We start from the raw sequence: 20785 nt of genomic DNA on the forward strand, positions 1-20785 counted from the left end.
ATGTGCCATCGAGTCGGTTCCGACCCATAGCGACCCTGTATAGGGTTTCCGAGGGTGTAAATCTTTACAGGAGTAGAAAGCCTCATCTTTCTCCCTCGGAGCAGCTGGTAGTTTCGAACTGCTGACCTTAAGGTTCGCAGCCCGATTCGTAACCACTACGTTACCAGAGCTCCTTGTGTATATATATATATAATTTGCATCTATTCAGTTAATCATACAGAGAAGTTACTCCTCCACGCTCTTTATTTTGTTATTACATTAATTAACTTTTTTTAAATATTAAACTTTGCATTTCTGGGATAAACCCACTTGCTCATGATGTTTTATCTTTATTTTGTATTTATTTATTTATTTTTTTGCTGGATTGATTTGCTAATATTTTTATAAGGTATTTTTGTGACTTTGTTACAAGGTATACTAGTCTGTAATTTTCTTTTCTTGTAATGTCTTTCTTACATTTTGATTTTGGATTATTCTGGTCTCATAAAATGAGCTGGGAAGCCTTCCCCTCTATTTTTTTTCCTAAAAACATTTGTATATGATCATGGTGTTATTTATTTTTTCCTTAAAATTTAATGGAGTTCACCAGTAAAATCATCTGGGTCTGGAGTTTTCTTTGTAGGACGATTTTTTTAACGGATTGAAATTTAGGTGGAATATTTTTTATAATAATTTCCATTTATTTTAAATAAATAGGACTATTCAGTTTTTCTGTTTTTTATTATGTGTCAGTTTTGGCAATTTGTCTGTTTTAAGAATGTTCCATTTTATTCCATTGGTTATAATTTATTACTATCATTTTATTTTATTTTAACATTTTACTGTGAATTGGGTGAAGGCTTACAGAGCAAATCACTTTTCTATTCAATAATCATATATGTTTTGTTTTGTGTCATTACTTGCAGTCCTCACAATATAACATCACTTATCCGACTTCCACCCTGTGTTTTTTGTTTCCATTCCTCTTTCTTTCCTAACCCTTCTGTAATTTGTCCCTTGGAAATGCTGCCTTTTTTATCTTGTATGGTTGATTTTTCAAAGAAGGGTGTGCCTTTCTAGTGGTATTGTTTCCCTTACAGATTCATCTGTTGTTTGGCTGAAAACTGAGTGTTGGAGGTGAGTTCATTTCCAGACTTGAAAGGCGACTAACAACCATAATCTTGGGGGTTCTACCAGTCTCTGTGTGAGCAGTATGATTCCACAATTTTTTTTCCTACCCTCTCCAGAACCTTCTAAAGTGATCCCTTTCAAAGCAGTTAATAGTGGTAACCAGGCACCATCTAGTTGGTGTCTTTTATTTTAAGGCTCACAGTACTCCCTGGGCTCGCTCCTTCAGGCAAGTTTTTATTCCCCTTTGACATTATTTCTATTGCCTTCCATATATTTCTAGGTTCATTTTATATTTTCCATGGCTAGTCCTGGAATCAGCCATTATCTAAGGACTTATAGTTCCTTTTAGTGCCAAATGGTATTTAAAAGCCAAGCTTTGAACACTTCATGTTCTTCCAGGACACAGACCAAATCAGTCTTGGAGGAAGAATAGCCAGAATGCTCTTAAGAAGCCAGGATGGCAAGACTGCCTCAAGTTATATTGGACATTTTGTTAGATTTTGATGCTTTCTTCATCATTCATTTTTTTAGCCCGTAGAATCCTTCAATATTTCAAGTTGAGACTTGAATTTTTATTCAGTCCTTTCCGCTTGAGAAATGCTGAGCCTCTTCTTTCCCTTTGGTTTTCTAACTCCAGGTCTTTGTACATTTTATACTTTGTCTTCTCAAGCCGCCTTCTGAAATGTTCAATTCAGCTCTTAAAACCTTCTCATTTCTTTCATTTGCTTTAGACTGTCCTGAAGAGCAAGTTTTCAGAATGTCTTCTGACATCCATTTTGGTCGCTTCCTTCTTTGCCGTCTTATTAATTACTTTTTGTTTCCTTTCCTGTATGATGTGCTTGATGTCATTCCACAATTCTTCTGATGTTTGGTTTTTAGTGTCTAATGCATCAAATCTGTTCTTGAGATGATCTCTAAATTCAGATGGGATATGTTCAAGATCAAATTTTGGCTCTAGTGAACTTGTTTTGATTTTCTTCCACTTCAGTTTGAATTTATATTTGAGCAACCAATGGCCTGTTGCACATTCTACCCCTGGCCTTGTTTTGGTTGATGACATAGAGCTTTCCCACCATGTATTCCTACAGATGTGATGGTGGTAGTTATGTGCCGTGGAGTTGGTCCCAAAACATAGCCACCCTGTACAGGGTTTCCAAGGCTGTAAATCTTTACGGGAGCAGGAAGCCTCATCTTTCTCCCACAGAACAGCTGGTAGTTTTGAACTGCTGACCCTGAAGTTAGCAGCCCAATTCGTAACCACTACCCTAAGGAGCTCTGGTAGTGTAGTGGTTACAAATCGGGCTGCTAACCTCAGAGTCAGCAGTTTGAAACTACCAGCTGTTCTGTGGGAGAAAGACAAGGCTTTCTGCTCCTGTAAAGATACATAGCCTCGGAAACCCTGTACCGGGTCACTATGAGTCGGGACCGACTCTACAGCACAAAACAACAACAGTACACTACCACAGCTGTTTTCCAATGGATGTAGTCAGTTTTATTTCTATGTATGCCATCTGGTGAAGTCCATGTGTATAATCATCTTTTATGTTATTTTAAAAAGATATTTGCAGTGAACAAGTCATTGGCCTTGCAAAATTCTATCCTGTGATATCTAGAATCATTTTTTTTTTTTTATCACTAAGGCCATATTTTCTAATACCGATCTTCCTCTTTGCTTCCAACATTTGCACTCCAATGCCCAGTAACTATCAATATATGGTGATTGCATGCTTGATCAGTTTTAGGTTGAAGAAGTTGGTAGAATTCTTCCATTTTATATAATCACTGCTTTTAGTGGTTGGTACATAAATTGGAGTAACAGTGGCATTAGCTGGCCTTCCTTGTAGGTATATGGATATTATCCTGTCATAGACAGCATTATTTCTCTTCAATTTTTCATTACCCGACATAGTAAACCAGGTGACTTTCAGATTCAAAATGACCAATGAGGGTTCAGTTCTGCTCACTAATGCCTAGGATATCATTATTTATGTGTTCCATTTCATTTTTTACAATTTACAGTTTTCCTGGATTCATACATCATACATTCCATGTTCTGATTATTAATAAAAAGCTGTTTCTCACTTTGAGTTGTGCCCCATCAGCAAATGAACTTAATTGTGCTTATAAGAAACTTGTACATAGACCAAGAGGCAATCATTCGAACAGAACAAGGGGACACTGAATGGATCAAAATTAGGAAAGGTGTGTGACAGGGTTATATTCTTCCACCATGCTAATTCAGTCTGTATGCTGAGCAACTGATCCGAGAAGCTGGATTAGATGAAGAAAAATGTGTCAGAATTGGAGGAAGACTTACTAACAGCCTGTGATGTGAAGAATATACAAGCTTGGTTCCTGAAAATGAAGAGGGCTTCAAATACTTAGGAAAATCAAAGACCACAGCTTTCAGTGTGGGTTGCACCTCAATGTAAGGAAAACAAAAATTCTCACCACTGGACCAATAAATGGAGAAAAGATTAAAGTTGTCAAAGATTTCATTTTGTGTGTATCCACTATCAACACTCATGGAAGCAATAGTCAAGAAATCAAACGATGTATTGTGGTAGGCAAATCTGCTGCACAAGACCTCTTTTAAAGTGTTGAAGAGCAAAGATGTCAATTTGAAGACTAAAGTACACCTGACTCAAGCCATGATATATTCAGTAGCTTCCTAAACATGTGAAAGCTTCCTAAACAGTGAATAAGGAAGACAGTAGAAGAACTGATGCATTTGAGGTATGGTGTTGGAGGAGAATATTCAAAGGACCATGAACTGCCAGAAGAACAAAGCAAATCTGACTTAGAAGTACAGCCAGAATGCTCCTTAGAAGCCAGAATGGCTATACTCCGTCTTCTCATACTACTTGGAATATGTTATCAGGAGGGCCCAATCCCTCAAGAAGGACATCATTACTAGGTGAAGTGGATGGTCAGTAAAAAAGTGGAAGACCCCCAGTTATATAGATTGGCACAGTGGCAGTATCAATGGGCTCAAGCTTAACAATGATTGTAGGATGCCACAAGTCCTACCAACCTATTGTGCAAAAGGTTCCTATGAGTCGGAACCAACAACAGATTTTTTTCCGAAGAATGAAAGTGGAGGAAAGATTAATTATATCAATTTCTATGAATTCATGTTGTTATAAACAGATGAATACGAATAAATAAACTGGTGAATAAATCACAACTCTTCTTTACAACAAAGAAGCTCAGGTAGTATAGGGGGTTAATATGCATTGAACTGATTGCCGCACGATCAGCAGTTCAAATCCACCAGTTGCTCTGAGTGAGAAAAATCAGACTTTCTGCTTCTATAAAGATTTGCAGCCTCAGAAACCCTATACAGAGGCACTAAGAGTTGTGATTGATTCAAAGGCATACAACCACCACATTTTTGGAAAAGAAATTCAAGCTAATAAGTGTAGATAGAATAAAGGGAAGAAAAAAAAAATTACCATTAGAACATAGCAGTAAAAATCACCACAGTCAAGATTTATCAATGGATGCTAAAATTAGCATGCAACAGTCTAAGTAGAAAGAGAATATTTGCATACTCTCAAAGTATTTTCTCCAACTTATTTTTGTAATTTCTAAGAAAAAAATGTTTATTGTGGAGAATCTTGGGATGCCCAGCCTTAATCAAGTGATCATGTTAACAGTACCAGAAATGCATAACTGCCTGATCTGACACATTGGCAAAGACACTTTTGTGATATCCTTCCCAATAATGCATAACTTCAATTTAGGCATGAGAAAAATCAGGCAGACACAAACTGTGGGGTACACTCTACAGGTTAACTAACTGACTCTGCAGAAGTACCAGAATCATGGAAGACAATAAAAACTGAGGACTTGTCACAGGTTGTTGCTGGGAAGTGCTGTCGAGGCAGTTCTGACTCTTAGCGACCCTGTATAGGTCGGTGCAGACGGTGAGTTTGAAACTGCTGACCTTGTGGTTCAAAGTCCAGTGTTGATCCTGCAGCCACACCACACAGGTTAGAGGAGACTGAAGAAACATCAGAACTAACTACAATGTGGAATCCTGGATTCAATGCTGAATAGAAAAAGAAAATGGTCATTAGTGGGAAAACTGGTGAAAGATGACTGAGTTCTGTACTGTATAGCCAATAGTATTGTACCAAGTTTAATGTCTTAGTTTGATAAATGTTCTTTGATTATGTAAGACATTAACGTAAGAGGATGCTGGGTAAAGGATATGCAGAACTTTTTACTGTTTTTATAACTTTTCTATAAATCTAAGATTATCTTAAAAATGTAAAAAGTGAATTGTTTTCTGCTATTGGTTTAAGAGAGTATCCAAGTTTTATGATCTTTCTCTTTGATTCTAGTACACATATTTATACTAGTGGTTCTCAAAGTGTGGTGCCCAGACAAGCAACAGTAGCATCAAATGCACACTTGTTAAAGATACAAAGCCGCAGAAGCCCTACAAATGATTCTGATTCCCACCAAAGTTTGAGAACCGTGATTTATATATATATATTAGTATAAGCTTAAGACTAAAAAGAAACATTTCATTTTTATTAATGTTTTGGTTTTACCATATATTATAAATCAAGTATAACCAGTGCATTTGAATCCATTTCCTGTGCTTTCTTCTATTTTAATACAGCTCCCAAACTGACTGCCAGGTATACTTACGGGGTGATTTTAAGACCTGGATAAATGTTGATTTATTTTCATTTTATATCCTGCTCTCACTTTTGATTTATTCTTTTTTGTTCTTAAAGGAAAAAAAAAAAAACAAACCAATGCTTCATATACTTTTCCTTGCATTGCAGTATCTCTTCAAAAACTTCATGACTGGTTTTATTTATTGTTTGTCTGGCTTTCTTCTGGGTAGTCGGAAATTTTTTATCCGGTGTTCTGAGTAAGAAGCATGTCTTCTTACGACATAGTGATCTTGATTTTTTTTTTTTCCTTAAAGTTTAGAATGAAAAAAAAAGCAAAAACATATTTTCTCAGGAGAGTAATTGCTCTGTTCTTAAACGGGATTATGCTCTTACAGTCCCCACTTCTGCTCACATGCTTGTGCATGGGCACATGAGTTGGTATTGTGGGAACTTCATTTCTTTGACTCCTCTTCTCTACCTAGTCCTTCAGCCCTCAGGAATCTGAACTTTACAGATAGGATTTGTTTTGAGAAATATGACAGAATTTTTAAAAAAGTATATGTGGTAGTGTTTAAATATTCAAACCCGTTTCCCAAAAATTTTTCATTACAGACTTATAACAGCTGTGCCAGACTCTGCTTAAACCAAGAAACAGTATGTCTAGCCAGTACTGCTATGAAGACTGAAAACTGTGTGGCCAAAGTAAGTGATATTACTCACTGGTGTGCATTGTACCACTGTAAATGCTTTACTCAGTATTCCTATTAAAACAATTATAAAATTATGTATTTTAAGAGGATACAAGCAGGAATTATTTTATCCAAACAAAGTGGCAATGTTTATTCTTTATGTCCTCTATTGCTGTAGAATCTTTTCATTACATATTTGGATAAATTCACATTTGTTGCTTGACACTGTTTATGGATTCTCATCACATGTCAGTAAGGTTTATGTAAGATAATTTACAATTTTTTTATAAAGTCATGATTTTTAAATGTAATTAAGAATGGAGTATACCATTACAGGGACTGTGAAATATACTATAGAAAATCCAATTATTTTATTACTATTATTATTTATTGAGTTGCTATTGGTAGAAAAAATGCTTTTGGTGATCTTTTTCTAAGTAAACAAGTATGTTTAGTCACATATACCATCTACATCTTTCTTAAGTATAATCATGTGCCATTTTATATCTTAGATAATAAGATACCAGCTATGATTCAAATTTCTGTAGTTATCTGTCATTACTCAGGACCTTGACCTAAATTCAAATATCAGCCATTTTCATTACTCCATGAGTAAGTAACATTCCAATGTAGACTGTATTTTTAGATTTTTTTACTTTTTAATATATCAAATTATTACCTTTGTACTCTCAACTTTAACTATTCTAATCTAGTCTATTATGCACCCAAGCCCTCAGTTACTATGGTTATTATTAGATCCAGGAGTGTCATTATGTAATCTCCATCTTCTGCTACAAAAATCCAAAGAGAGGGGAAAAAATTTTTACAGTACTATTTAGACCTCGTTTATCAACTAAAAATATATAATACAGAATATAATCATTGTTATGATCCATGTAAGAAATGCCAGAACTTAATTAAAATTGTAGCTAAAGACAATAAGCATTCACATGGATGTAAGACGTTAGTAATAGGAAAACAGTGTATACGGGGGAGGGGGGCACATATGAGAATTCTGTACTTTCTGCCCCATTGTTCCCTGGAAATATAAAACTGTTGTATAATGTCTATACATATATTGTTGTTATTGTTGTTAAGTGCCATCAAGTTGATTCCAATCCATAGCGACCCTGTATAGGGTTTCTGAGGAGTGGCTGGTAAGCTTGAACCACTGACTTTGCAGATCAAACTGACTTTGCAATCCACATTAACCCACAATGCCACACCAGGACTATATATATGTGGTTGTGTGCTGTCAAGTTGGTTCTGACTCATAGCAACCCTGTATAGGGTTTCTATAACTGTGAATTTTTATGAGAGCAAAAAGTCTCATCTTTCTCCTATGAAATGGCAGGTAAATTCTAACTGCTTACATTGAGGTTAGCAGCTGAATGTGTAACCCACTACACCACCACAGCACCATACTAATGTATTTTAGAGAGTTGATCAGGTAAGTGTCTCTTACATTAAAATATCATAATAATTTGCTATAAAATGAGTATATAAATTGCATATTTATTTTTTAAGCCATTTAGTCACAACAATCAAGTGCTAATTGGGGCCTTTTGAAATAATCCTTTTCCTATTTGGTCATGGTGCTCTCAGTTTCAACACAAGTACGTGACTTCCGGCTTAAACAAGGTAAAAATCTTAGCATGAGCACCGATCCAAGGACCGGGTGACGATTTTAATGAGTTTCCTTGAGAGCTGGCCAAGTGAGCATCTGTTCCTTTTGTTTTCTCCAGACTTTGTAAGCCAGGATCTCTCAACTACATAGTTATGTTGGTGTGTGTCTGTATGATGTGGTTTTTTCCCTCCTCCCACCCTTGTACTTCAGTAGTGCATGGTTAGAAATCTTCTGGCATCTGGCACAATGGCATAATTTCTTTTATGCTCTTGGGTGAGGAAATACGTTCGCTCATTGCTCCTCATCAGTCTGTTTCACATGCTCCCAGATGGTGACCCTCTCTTCCCATTCTTGCTTATTTTAACATTTTTCTGACACCTACACCCTTTCCTCATCTCCTTAAATACTCTAACTTAATGAATTTTCTAATTTCCTATTGGAGCCTACAAAACTAGCTCCTTTCTTTTACTGGACGTCATCCAGACTTTTGGTTCACTGCTTCAGATTTAAGCCAATAATCAGTCGATCAATAGCAAGTAAGAACATGTAGCTGAAAAATGTGTTTCTTGCAACAGCCTCCAGTAAGGTACCAAGAACATGAAAATTGTGAGAGTTTTCCCTTTTTATTTACATGTGTAAATATGGTGTCCCTTATTCTGCTGTTTCTGCCTGCCTCATTTATTGCTTGACCTTTGAAAGGTAATGATTTGCCATTATTTTTATAGGTCAGCAAGCTTGTCCCTGTTTCTTGTTCTTCCCTGTTAGCCCTAACTGAATAGTTTTATCTGCCACACTTGTTGTGAGTGCAGTGGGTTTCACTTGGTACAAACACTTGCCTGCTGTTGATGCAGATTGTTTTCCATTGTGACCTGAAATGTCCAACCATCTCCATGTAAGAGCAACTATAATATAGTGGTGTCGATTAGGTTTGCTTCTGACTAGTTCCAAACAACTGAATTCTGAGCAGAGTATAACTTTGGTTTGGGTAGCGATACTAATTATAATTCCAAAATCTTAATATTGAGTACTATTTCCATCTGTTTTAAAATACCAAAAAACACAGCTATAAAACAATAAAAGATTTTACTACAGTTGATTCTGACCCATTGCGACACTGTATTGGGTTTTCAAGAGCAGCTGGTAGGTTTGAACTGCTGATCTAGCGGTTGCCAGTTCAGTACTTATCATACGGCTCCTCACGAGAGCCCACAGCCACCTTGTTTTTGTCATTGTTAGTTAACAGTAATCTTTCAAGTCTTTTCTTGAAGAATGAGGCCTAAGAAAAAAATTTTTAAATTAAAATTAGGGGGAAGGGTCATTTCATTAATATAACTTAACCCAAGTAGTAGTTAGAGGCATTGAAATGTCTTTTATTTTCTTTAAAAGTCTTTCTCCTTGCTAATTATAACCCTGTAGTTCATGAGATTTGTGCTTGTACTTATTATAGCTTTAAATGGACAGTCATTATTGACTGTCAACTTAGTCTTTAAAATCTATAATTCTGTTTTTCCTAATTGTCAATCTTCCTGATGCTTTTTAATCGGTGAAGGAAACTAATTTGGAAACTGAAGAGCATTAATAGTCTTACGTTACTTTCTTATTATTGTTAGTCAGTATTACTGAAATTTTTGGGTTCAGGCTTTGAACTTTTCCTTCACTTAACACACACAAACACAGAATTCAGATTGAGTTATTTGCACACATCTGCCAGAAAAAAAGTTGTGCCTCTTTGTGATTTAGAGATAAACACCTTTAGTAGTCCTTTGTTGATGTTTTGTGTCTTTGTTGTTGTTTGTTCTTACTGTTTTTTACTTGAGACTAATAATCTGTTTGCAACTGACTGAGACAGAAAAATGTGGTGTTCCTTTCCACTCATTCCAGATTTTGATAGAAGACTTGTTTTATTTATTTCTAAAATTATATCCGCAGGAAACAAGCTGTTTAAATTCAGATTACACTGAAGCAAAATGGTCCTGGTATGAGAAGCAACGTGCTGTTTTACGAGCACAGAGTCCCTTTTCTCATAACTGATTGATAGTAAATATTTTCCTGAAGAATTATTGCCAACCATGAACAGTGCAACTGTTTCACTGTTTTTCCGTGCTACTTGCTGTACCAGCCATTGTCGGTAATTAAGATCTACAATTCACAATGCAGACGTTTGCACTTCCTCTGGGTCTGTGCTATTTATAAGACATTTCAGCTGTTCAGAGTTTCTTTTGAGTTTTAAACTATGTGTTAACAGGCTTCTTTACTATACTGTTCCACATGTAGCATGTCAGATGGTCTGTTCTTCGCATAGTTGCCTTTATCAGGTCTAAACATTAGCTTTGTAGCAAAGGTATTCAGGCTTAACTCTGAGGCTGATGTGGTTGGAAAAACTATGGAATGGCATGATACACATCAGTCTTATTGCTGCTTGATAAAGGTCAAAATGAAGATCAGAAATAACATTTCTCCTTGCATCTTTAAACATCTACATGAATTTAATGAGTATTAATGGAAGTTATGGCATTGTGGGATAAGCACTGGATTACTAACTACAAGGTTGGCTGTTCAAACCCTCCAGCCACTATTTGGAAATCTTACACAGGGTTGCTATGAGTCAGAACTGACGCCACAGCACTTTAGTAACAACATTTGGGATTACAGAGAGGTTCTTAGAAATACATAGTAAAATGACTTTTCCAAGGTCACTTTGAACTCATAATAGTAGCAAGGACCCCTTTTACAGATAAGACGTGCATTTGTCAGGTTAAGGTTACAGGAATACATCCATTTCTAGAGGTGCATGATATTTAAGAATACAGACTTGGGACACCAAAATGGGTCAACAAATTGACTACATATTTGTTGTGTAATCAGCTTCAGGAACCCTAAGCAACATATACCACTAGTAAGGGAAGTATAAATAGGAATCATGGTCTGTGTTAAAACTGATAGAATTCAAAGCTATTTCCAACCAGAATCTTCATGAATTATTCCCTAGGATCAGAATAACTGCTTTCACAAGCTTCTTTCCACCACTCATTGTTAAATGTACAAGTAAAAGAAAGAACAAACTGAAAGCTGTCAACAAAGTATGTTTTTAAAACTTTGCCTTTAAGCGGGACTCTGGCTGGTTTGATGCCTGAAGTCCAGCTGCATTGATTCTGCGCATTGGCTGCCAGCAGAGCAGCTCTGCAGAGAAAGGCAAGATCTCTGGTGCTGACTCCTTGATGGTTTTTTAATATAGACAGAACTTTATAGCAAAGCCTTTCTGAGGTAGTTTTCTTTGACAGAAGCTAAAACTTTTTGTAGTTCTTTTGAACTACATTGTTTCTGTAAATTTCTTTTCCTCAGTGAACTCTTTATGAACCTTTTTTTTTTTTTTTTTTTAAGATAGCAACTGCAGTGCAACTGTTGGGAACCACTGATATATTTGACTGAGGCACTTCAAGATGCTGGAACCTATTCACATTTCTATCTAGCCAGGGAGCTAATAAGATAAAGTTTGTCTTTGTGGATTGATCTAGATTAGCTTGAGATGAGCCCTGTCAATGTCTTCTTCAGTGAAAAGGGAAAGGTTAGGGGAAAGAGTGGTGAAGGAAGAAAGTTCTTCATCAAGAATTTACTGCAGTATTGCCTGCTGATGCATGTCGGATCACCCGCACAGAGAGATCACATGGCTTCTCCAAAAGTCAAACGATCAATTCGCCTCGTTTTGGCTCTGTACTTAATGCACAAACAGTGCGATCTGCAGGGCTGTAATTGCATTGTTAGGGCCAAGGAACAAGCCTGTGCCTTTTCAGCAGACAGCTGGCAGGGAGAGAGGCATGTTGTTAGGAAAGAGAGAGGCAAGGCAAATAAAATTACTGCTAACGCTCAGAGATCGGCAGGAGTCCTACTTGCCTAATCTTACCGGTGGGAGCAAGCGGCTGTTGTAATCCAATTATAGCAGCATAAGCAATTTGTTAGACACTCCGCATAATGTAACAATTTCCCAATAAACTCTGACTTGTAATAACGTCGGCAAGAGTCCGCATAAATCTACCCGAATGGTGGGGGCTGGAGCATTCGGCTGGGGGCTTGTAATTGGCGCCATCAGCACGTTTTGCGGAGTGCAGTATGGTGCAATCTTTTAGTGCAGGAATTTTAAGGAGAAAAGCATGGCACACGTTCCTTAGAAAAACGGAAAGTGGTCATTAAAGGGGGAGCAGCAAGAAGGGCATACTCTTGCCATCACATTACCTAGAAATCTTAGTATAGAAAGAAAACAGAGAAGGAAGCCATGTTTCCTGCTAATACTAAAGTGGGGTTGGGGTGGGGGCAGGGAGGAAGAAGCATGTGGATTAGTTAAATTCTTTTATTTAAGGGCATTGGTTTCTATTATTTATGCCCTTTTCCCTCCCCTCCCCCACCCTAATGCTATCAAGCAGCATTAAAGTAACATTTTTATAAAATTTCATAGGAAAGCATGGAAATGCAAAATTTAAATGTGTCTTCTTTTTCTCGAGTTTAGCATTTGCTTTACAACATGAAAATACATTTATTGTGTCCAGAACAAATCTTTTAAAGATGCTATATCATGGAATACCAAACCGCTGCATGAAGAAACCTCTCTTTACTGAAGGACTTAGAACCTAGCTTGTTTGCTTAGCTGTCTTAGCTCTGCTGGTTGGTTTCCAATTTGGAAATACATTGTGAATATTTATTAAAATAGTCATCTTTCTTGCTAAAAACTTAACATTGTACAAGAATATGTTCTTTTCCTGGTTTGATCTTTATAGAAATAATTTTGATTGCTTAATCCTAAAATTTCTGGCTTGGAAAAATATTTGTTATTGCATAGAGCAAACTACAACCACCCATATTTATTGATTAGCATTGTCATAACAAAATAGGATTTCTTATTAATACAAGGTATAAGAGGTAAAGAGTAGGCATAGATTTGAGTTAATAGATTTTCATGTAAGCAAGTATGTATTAAATGTTACCTACTTTCTTATGCAACTCTTTATTTCTGTTCATTTGTGTCAAAACCCACGCATCTGAATAGAAAACAGAATACTTCAAAATATCATATTGCTATAGGTATTATAACAATAAATATTTACTTTGATTTGAAACATTTCCTTCTACTGAAGCGATTACTGCCTTGTTTGACTGGCTACATCAATAAACTGCAGTGCCTCTAATAAAGCCACTCAGTGTCTATGTTTAACTAATGGCTGATTTTCATGGCTTTGACAGTGAGCTGTGTGCGTTATTTTCTCCTGATATTGTAAAAATAATGAGAGCAAATTAGAACAATCAGTTTACACAGATAGCTCCTGATTGGAGGCGATGGGCAATATGGCAGCAGGTAATCCATCTTCAGGCTTCTGTCACATTAACTTCAGCAGTGTGAAAAGATCAGGTGGGATAAGCAGGGATCCTGCCCAATCGGAACACTGAAATTAATGAGAAGAACATTGTTCTGTGATCAACCTTTTAATTAGCAAGACTGGAAACAGAGGGAATGGTGAAGGCAGGACCACAGCTGCACAGTGCCAGGCACAGTTTCCAGAAAGGGAAGTAAAAAAAAATTCTATGGGTTTCACATTATCCTTTCCTGGATGTATACAGACATTGTGTTCTCATTCTAGAGCTGATTCACACACTTAAAGAAATAATGCCTACTTTCCAAAGTAATGTCACAAATATGGTGGATGTGTTAATAATTTAGAAGTCCTAATTCTACCAGGGATCATTTAGGACTTTGATTACAAAAACACTTTATTTGGCATTGCACTTGTTTTATTTATTATTTTATTTATTTATTTTTATTTAAGTCAGGTAGCCAGAGGGTTCAATTTTTAAAAGAAGCCCCTATGAAATCTCCTCCTACTCCCACCTCCTTCAGTTTTGAGTTCTCTTGCAAGTAACATGAGTGTTTTCTGGGGAGGAGTACTTCATCCCTTGAAGTGTTTAAAAGAGAAGCAGAATCTAAGCAATAATGTATGGCATATTTAAAATTATGTTCTTTTCCTGGTTATGTTCATTAGGAAATTCTGGGGGGTTTTCGGTGCCATTGACTTGGTGTTGGAGGAGTGTTTGTTACTCCAGTTTATATCATTGAAAATTGAATATCAACCAAAATTGGTGTTTATAAGAGGAAACAAGAAAAAAAAAAATGTATGTAAACTGTAGCTGAGACTATAGGCTGATCATCCATTTAAAGCACAGTTACCCTAAAATCGTAACCTTGTTTATCATCTTTATAATATTTGTAAATATGGCATGAGAGTATGGAAGACTTTAATGAACCAAATTTTCAGTATCAAATCAGTGCCTGTTTTCTGAATCTTGATCGGCAAACCTTCCTAACTTTGGGAAAGTGGAATGAGGTCATCAGGATTTGCGGCATTTTTGTTTTTATGCCTTTAGCTCAGTGGCTTAGTGTAACCTGTAGAAGCAAGTAATATAATGCAGGTTATAGAAATAAATTCAGAAATCTTCCCAATGTCATGAGATAAAAATTTTTTCTTAGTATTAACAGTTAATTGAATTAACTTTTATTTCAAGGATCAATCCATTATTCATGTGGTATCCATCTGAGCCCAGAAGTAGTAGTAGAAAAGATAGAACATAGCATGAAATTTCAGGCGAGGCATCTCTCAATATAGTATGAAATATTCAGGCGAGATATCTCACAATACAGTCTTAAATAATTAGGTGAGGTATTTCACCATATAGTATAAAATAATCAGTTGAAATATCTCACCATATAGTATGAAATATTCACATGAGGCTTCTCACCATATAGTATAAAATCATCAGGTGACGTGTCTCATCATATAGTATGAAATATTCAGATGAGATTCTCACCACATAGTATGAAATGTTCAGATGGGGTTCTCACCATGTAGTATGAAATATTCAGGTTAGGTTCTCACCATATAGTATGAAATATTCAGATGAGGTATCTCACCATGTAGTATGAGATATTCAGATGCGATATCTCACCACATAGTATAAAATAATCAGGTGAGGTATCTCACCATGTAGTATGAAATATTCAGGTAAGGTTATTTCACCATATAACTGACATAATCAGGTGAGGTTCTCACCATAGTTAATAGGACATTTTTCAGAATATGAATAACTAATGGAGATTGCAAGGAGCTCTGGTAGCGTAGTGGTTACAAATCGGGCTGCGAACTGCAAGGTCAGCAGTTTGAAACTACCAGCTGTTCTGCGGGAGAAAGATGAGGTGTTCTGCTCCTGTAAAGATTTACAGCCTCAGAAACCCTGTACAGGGTCGCTATGAGTCAGAACCTACTCCATGGCACACAGCCACCAATGGAGATTGCAGAATCACTGTCTGGCTAAAATATTGTATTTACAGAGACAGACCTTGATATTATGTCTACTCCATGCAGAACTCACAGGACAAAAGCAGTTCATGTCCCCTAGCACCTACATACCTTCCACTTCCTTCAAAACAAAACAACAAAGAAAACCCTTCTTAATATAGTTCAGAGAATTATGTCAGCTGAGAAAAATGATTTTTGTTTTGTTTCATTTTTGACTAAGTAACTTTCCCTGAAAATATTTATTTAAACTTGTTATGCTTCAGTATTTTAGATGTGTCATAATTCCAAATAGTGGTAGAATTTTGCATGATACTTTTCTGCATTTCATAATCTGGAAAAGATATTTTTATTCTTATAGCTCTTATGGAGTTCTTGTGACTGTTCATGGGTATAAACATCCTCCTCTCTCCTAGTTTGACATCTTGAGAAGCCTGGACTCATAAGCTCTCCATGAATAAATATGTTCTTAGTCATATGGTGTAAATATATCACTCACAAAGCTTGTGAAACCTGAGCCCTCCTTTTGAACATTTCAGTACCCATGAGCTCAGGATCTGTACATGTAAAATTTTATTCTTGTGTTGTGACTTCAGCTTGTAAGGCAAATGACTTAAGAACTGGAATGACTGTTCCACTCTATACCATGTGTCTATAAAAACAAAATAATATTTTCCCTTTGCCCCATATTTCTGAAATTCTGTATGACTTAGTAATCTTGCCAACATTTGTTCATGTTATTAGAGTGCTTTTCCTGTAAGATTTGCTTCTTAAGATTGGTATTAAAATTTATGTTCCATTTTTGACTGCCTTTTTTGGTGGTGTTTTTGTTTACATAGTAATCCCAGAAATGTACAGCTGGTTCAATGACCAAGAAACTCTTTTTGATTTCCTAACAGAACTAGAGTTATCCAGGTCACTTTAAATTCCACTAATCTCAAAGATCATAAATAGAGGGTACATCTTAGAGAAAATTTCACCATTCTAGTCCTTTGGAACTTTCTCACTCATTCCTATTTAAAGTTCTTGTGTATAGACCTAGTTGATCTTTAGGATTTTATCATTTTTTATTAGTTTTCATCTCTCTCTGTCTCGTGGATTTTTTGTGTTTTGGGATATGTTTCCCTAAGAAGAACTGTCTATTTTCTTTCTCAAAATACCTTCAGGATGAAACACCTATATTTTTCTTCCTGTTTTGTTTGAAAAGGAGAGAATCCATTGATGTTTAAAGACACTATTATGCTAGCTATATATAATTTGCTTTAATCCTTATGTGAATCTGATGAAATGAATATTACCCTTGTCTTATAGTTAAAGAATCTGCAACTTTCAGAATTTCCTAAAATTTTCACATCTTTAAGTTGTAGAGTCACGATTTGAATTCAGATTTCTTTGAATTTAGAGTACTGACTCTACTGTACCAGATTGCCCTTCAAATAATATCTTTTACCAGGGTCCTGTGAAACTAGTTGCCATTTATATATCCATTTGATTTCTGTAGCACTTTTGACATGTTGATGTTATTAGGTGCTGTTGAGTCAGTTGCGACTTAAAGCGACCCTATATTCTACAGAACGAAACACTGCCCGGTTCTGCGCCATCCAACAGCATCACTCAAATGCAACAGCTCTTCTACGGTCTTCCTTACTCATTTTCCAGCTTTCATGTGCATATGAGGCTGTTGACAATACCATGACTTGGGTCAGGTGTACTTTAGTCCTCAAACTGGAAAATAGTATTTCATGTTCTTTTTTTCTTCCTCTTTACTAATGTAAAATGTCTCATTCAGACAAATCTGAGCCAAGTACTGTTTCCAGAAAATTAATGATCTCTCTTCTGGGTTATCAGAGTCCTGGTGTGGCGATGTGGGCTAATGCATCAGACTGCAAAGTCATTTGAACTGCAAAGTCAGTGATTCAAGTTTACCAGTTGCTCCTTGGAAACCCTATTCAGGGTCGCTATGGGTCTGAATCGACTCAACGGCACTTAACAACAACAACATTCTGGTTTACTCCACAGCACATAACTAACAACAACAACAATTCTGGGTTACTTATTGGTGTTTTTGTTAAGTGTTGTCAAGTTGGTTCCAACTCATAGCGATAGTGTTTCCAAGGAACAGCTAATGAGCTTGAACCGCCGTCCTTACAGTTCAAACCAACTTTGCAGTCTAGTACATTAACCCACTGTACCACAATACTGTCCCACAAAGCCTTAAGTACTTGAAAATGACCCTTACTTAGCTTACTAGCATAGTATACAGCTCTTTGGAATTCTTGGAGGTACAAACAGTTAATGCACTCCATTGCTAACTGAAAAGGTTGGAAGTACAAGTCCATCCAGAGACATTTCGGAAGAAAGCCTAGAAATCTACTTCTAAAAAACCAGCCATTGAAAAACCTTATGGAACACAGTTCTACTCTGACACACCTGTGGTCTCCATGAGTCAGAATTGACTCAATAACAGCTGTTGTTTTTTGTGTATATGTATATATATAGAGATCAGCTCATGGTTCGACATTACATTGCATATAAATTAAATGGTACAATATTTACTTGGTGGTGACTCACACCTTAGTAATTGTTTTAGAAGCTGTTTTGAATACAGGTTTCATCCTAAGTCAGGATTTATAGGGTAAGCTTGCAATGGTGATCTTTTCATACCAAAAAAAATGTTCCCTATTAATCTTGGTAATTAGTTTTGTCAATTAAAAGATGTCTCTTACAGCTTCAAAGCCTAGGCTTTGTTTGATTACACTTCAGTGAATATTTCTCAGTAAATATATTTGTATGAATACTGTTACTTGGTTTGGTGATTGAGAAGACATCATGATGTCAGAACTAGAGTTGGACCTTGAAATCCTGTTTCAGAGAAGAGGGTTGGGTCAGAGGTAAGGGCTTAAGAAGAAACAGGTTCATGGAAAGAAAAGTAAATCAAATACACATCTTCATTATATCTGTGTCTATGTATCTAGGAGTCCTGGTGTGGCACTGTGGGATAAAGTACTAGATTACAAAGTCAGTTTGAACCATAAGGTCAGTGGTTCAAACTCACCAGCTGCTCCTGTGGGAACCCTATAAAAGGTCACTATAAGTCAGAACTGACTTGACGGCACTTAACAACAGCAACATATCTATATCAGTATATCTCTAGATATTCCCTAATGGGAAGAATAGAAACAATTGTCAGTTAAGGTAGAAATAAACTGCAGGTCTAGAAGGACCACTTGCTCACTGTAACACTAAGACTGTGCTAAACAGTAGCATTAAAATACTTCTAGAAAAAGAACAATAACCAACCAAAAGATGAAATTCTTAGGAATAAATCTAACCAGAGAAACAAAAGACCTATACAAAGAAAACTACAAAACAGTACTACAAGAGACTTACAAAAATGGAAGAATATACCCAGCTTATGGAAGGAGCTCTGGTAGCGTAGTGGTTACGAATCGGGCTGCGAACCTAAAGGTCAGCGGTTCGAAACTACCAGCTGCTCCGCGGGAGAAAGATGAGGCTTTCTACTCCCGTAAGGATTTACACCCTCGGAAACCCTGTACAGGGTCGCTATGGGTCGGAACCGACTCGACGGCACGTAACAACAACAACAACAATGGATAGGAAGACTTAACATTGTGAAAATGTTAACATTACCCAAAGCAATGTATCGATAGAATTCAATCCTAATCTAGATTCCAACGTCATTCTTTAAAGGAGATGGAAAAAACTTAATCGCTAACTTTTACAGAAACAAAAAAGACCTCCGTAGGCAAAGCGTTGCTTAAGAAGAAGAGCAATGTTGGAGGCCTCTCACTCCCAGATCTCAAAATCTGCTACACACAGACACTGTAATCAAAACAGCCTGTTACTGGTACAAAGACATATAGATCAATCAAACAGAATTGAGAAGTAAATTCATCCATATATGCTCAGTAGCTCTTTGACAACAGATTTAAAGGAGGTGAGATCATATCTTCGACAAATGGTGTTTGCAGAGCTGGAAATCCATTTGTAGAAGAATGAACCATCCGTATCTAACACCATATGCAAAAACAAACTCAATGTGGATTAAAGACCTAAATGTAAAACCATCAATGAGAAATTAGGAACAAATTTAGGGACTCTACTATATGGCATAAATACACTGTCAAACAGCTGAAAACACACAAACATTAGAAGACATAATAGATGACTGGGACCTCCTAAAAATTAGACACTTGTATGCATCAAAAGATTTCACCAAAAGAGTAAAAAGAGAGCCCATAGACTGAGAAAAAATTTTTTGCAGCGACATACCAGATATGGGAATAATGTGTAAAGTTTATAGAAAACTCCAACACCTCTACAAAAATAAAAGACAACCCAATGTAAAAATGGGCAGAGGATATGAACAGACACTTACCAAAGAAGACATTCAGGCAGCCAACAGACATATGAAGAAATGTCATGATCATTAGCCATTAGAGGTATGCAAATAAAAACAACAGTAAGATATCATATTCCCTAAAAAATAAGAGCCAGGCATGAGTATACACATGCACATCCATGTTCATTGCAGCACTGTTAGCAATAGTAAAAAGATGGCTGTATCAGTGCCCATCAATGGATGAATAGATAAATAAACTTTGGCACATACACATGATGGAATGCTGTGCAATGGTAAAGAATAATGCTGGATTTGTGAAACACCTTATAACATGGATGGACCTGGAGACATTATGCTAAGTGAAATTAGTCAATCACAGAAGGACAAATATTGTATGATGTAAAAACTAAAGAATCTGGGACCATCAATGGAGAAGAGCCAAGAGCGGGACCCTACCCAGAGAAACAGAGATGCCTGAGATAGAGACAAAGATGATGACGTGGAGTGATGAAGCGGCTGGGGACTTTGGACCCAGAGAAGGAAAGGGACTGTGGGCCGAAAACTGGTGGGGATGGGGGGGAGTGTAGAGGGCGGGTTTCTGGGATATACCCTTTGGGTGGTTGATGATGCATGGAGGGGATTGGAACCATGGCAGTGAAATGATATACGATGGAATGAATGTAAAACTAAAGTTCTCCCATGTAAACTATCATATAATTCACAATAAAACATTAAAAAAAAAAAACTCAAGAAAAGGTTTTCATGTTAAAAGAAATACTCTTTAATGGTTACTAGGGAAGCAAGGGAAGGGAGAGTAATTTGCTGGCCATAGACACATGTTAATTCAGCTTGCAGGGAGGGCAATATACAAGAAGAGAGGAAGGGAGGCAGAAGAATGATGATAGGTGAAGACACCGGGAGGAATGCCAAGAGGATAGAAGTAAATAGTGTTATAGGCACAACCTTGGAACAACAGTGTTCTGTGGGTAGATACAATAACAGAAACACAGACTACATATGGGAGGAAG

General features: G+C 36.6%; 1 protein-coding gene across 3 annotated transcripts in view; it reads left to right on the forward strand.

The window, feature by feature from the left end:
- Positions 1-20785, forward strand: part of BTRC (beta-transducin repeat containing E3 ubiquitin protein ligase) — a 252818-nt gene that overhangs the window by 157751 nt on the left and 74282 nt on the right. For all 3 annotated transcript variants that reach the window (XM_006831261.1, XM_006831262.1, XM_006831260.1), the window contains one exon: positions 6357-6446. In XM_006831261.1, coding sequence (XP_006831324.1) covers positions 6357-6446 — 90 coding nt within the window. The remainder of the gene's footprint in view (positions 1-6356; positions 6447-20785) is intronic.

This window comes from Chrysochloris asiatica, unplaced genomic scaffold (genome assembly GCF_000296735.1).
Source record: "Chrysochloris asiatica unplaced genomic scaffold, ChrAsi1.0 scaffold00003, whole genome shotgun sequence".
NCBI classification, from domain to species: domain Eukaryota; kingdom Metazoa; phylum Chordata; class Mammalia; order Afrosoricida; family Chrysochloridae; genus Chrysochloris; species Chrysochloris asiatica.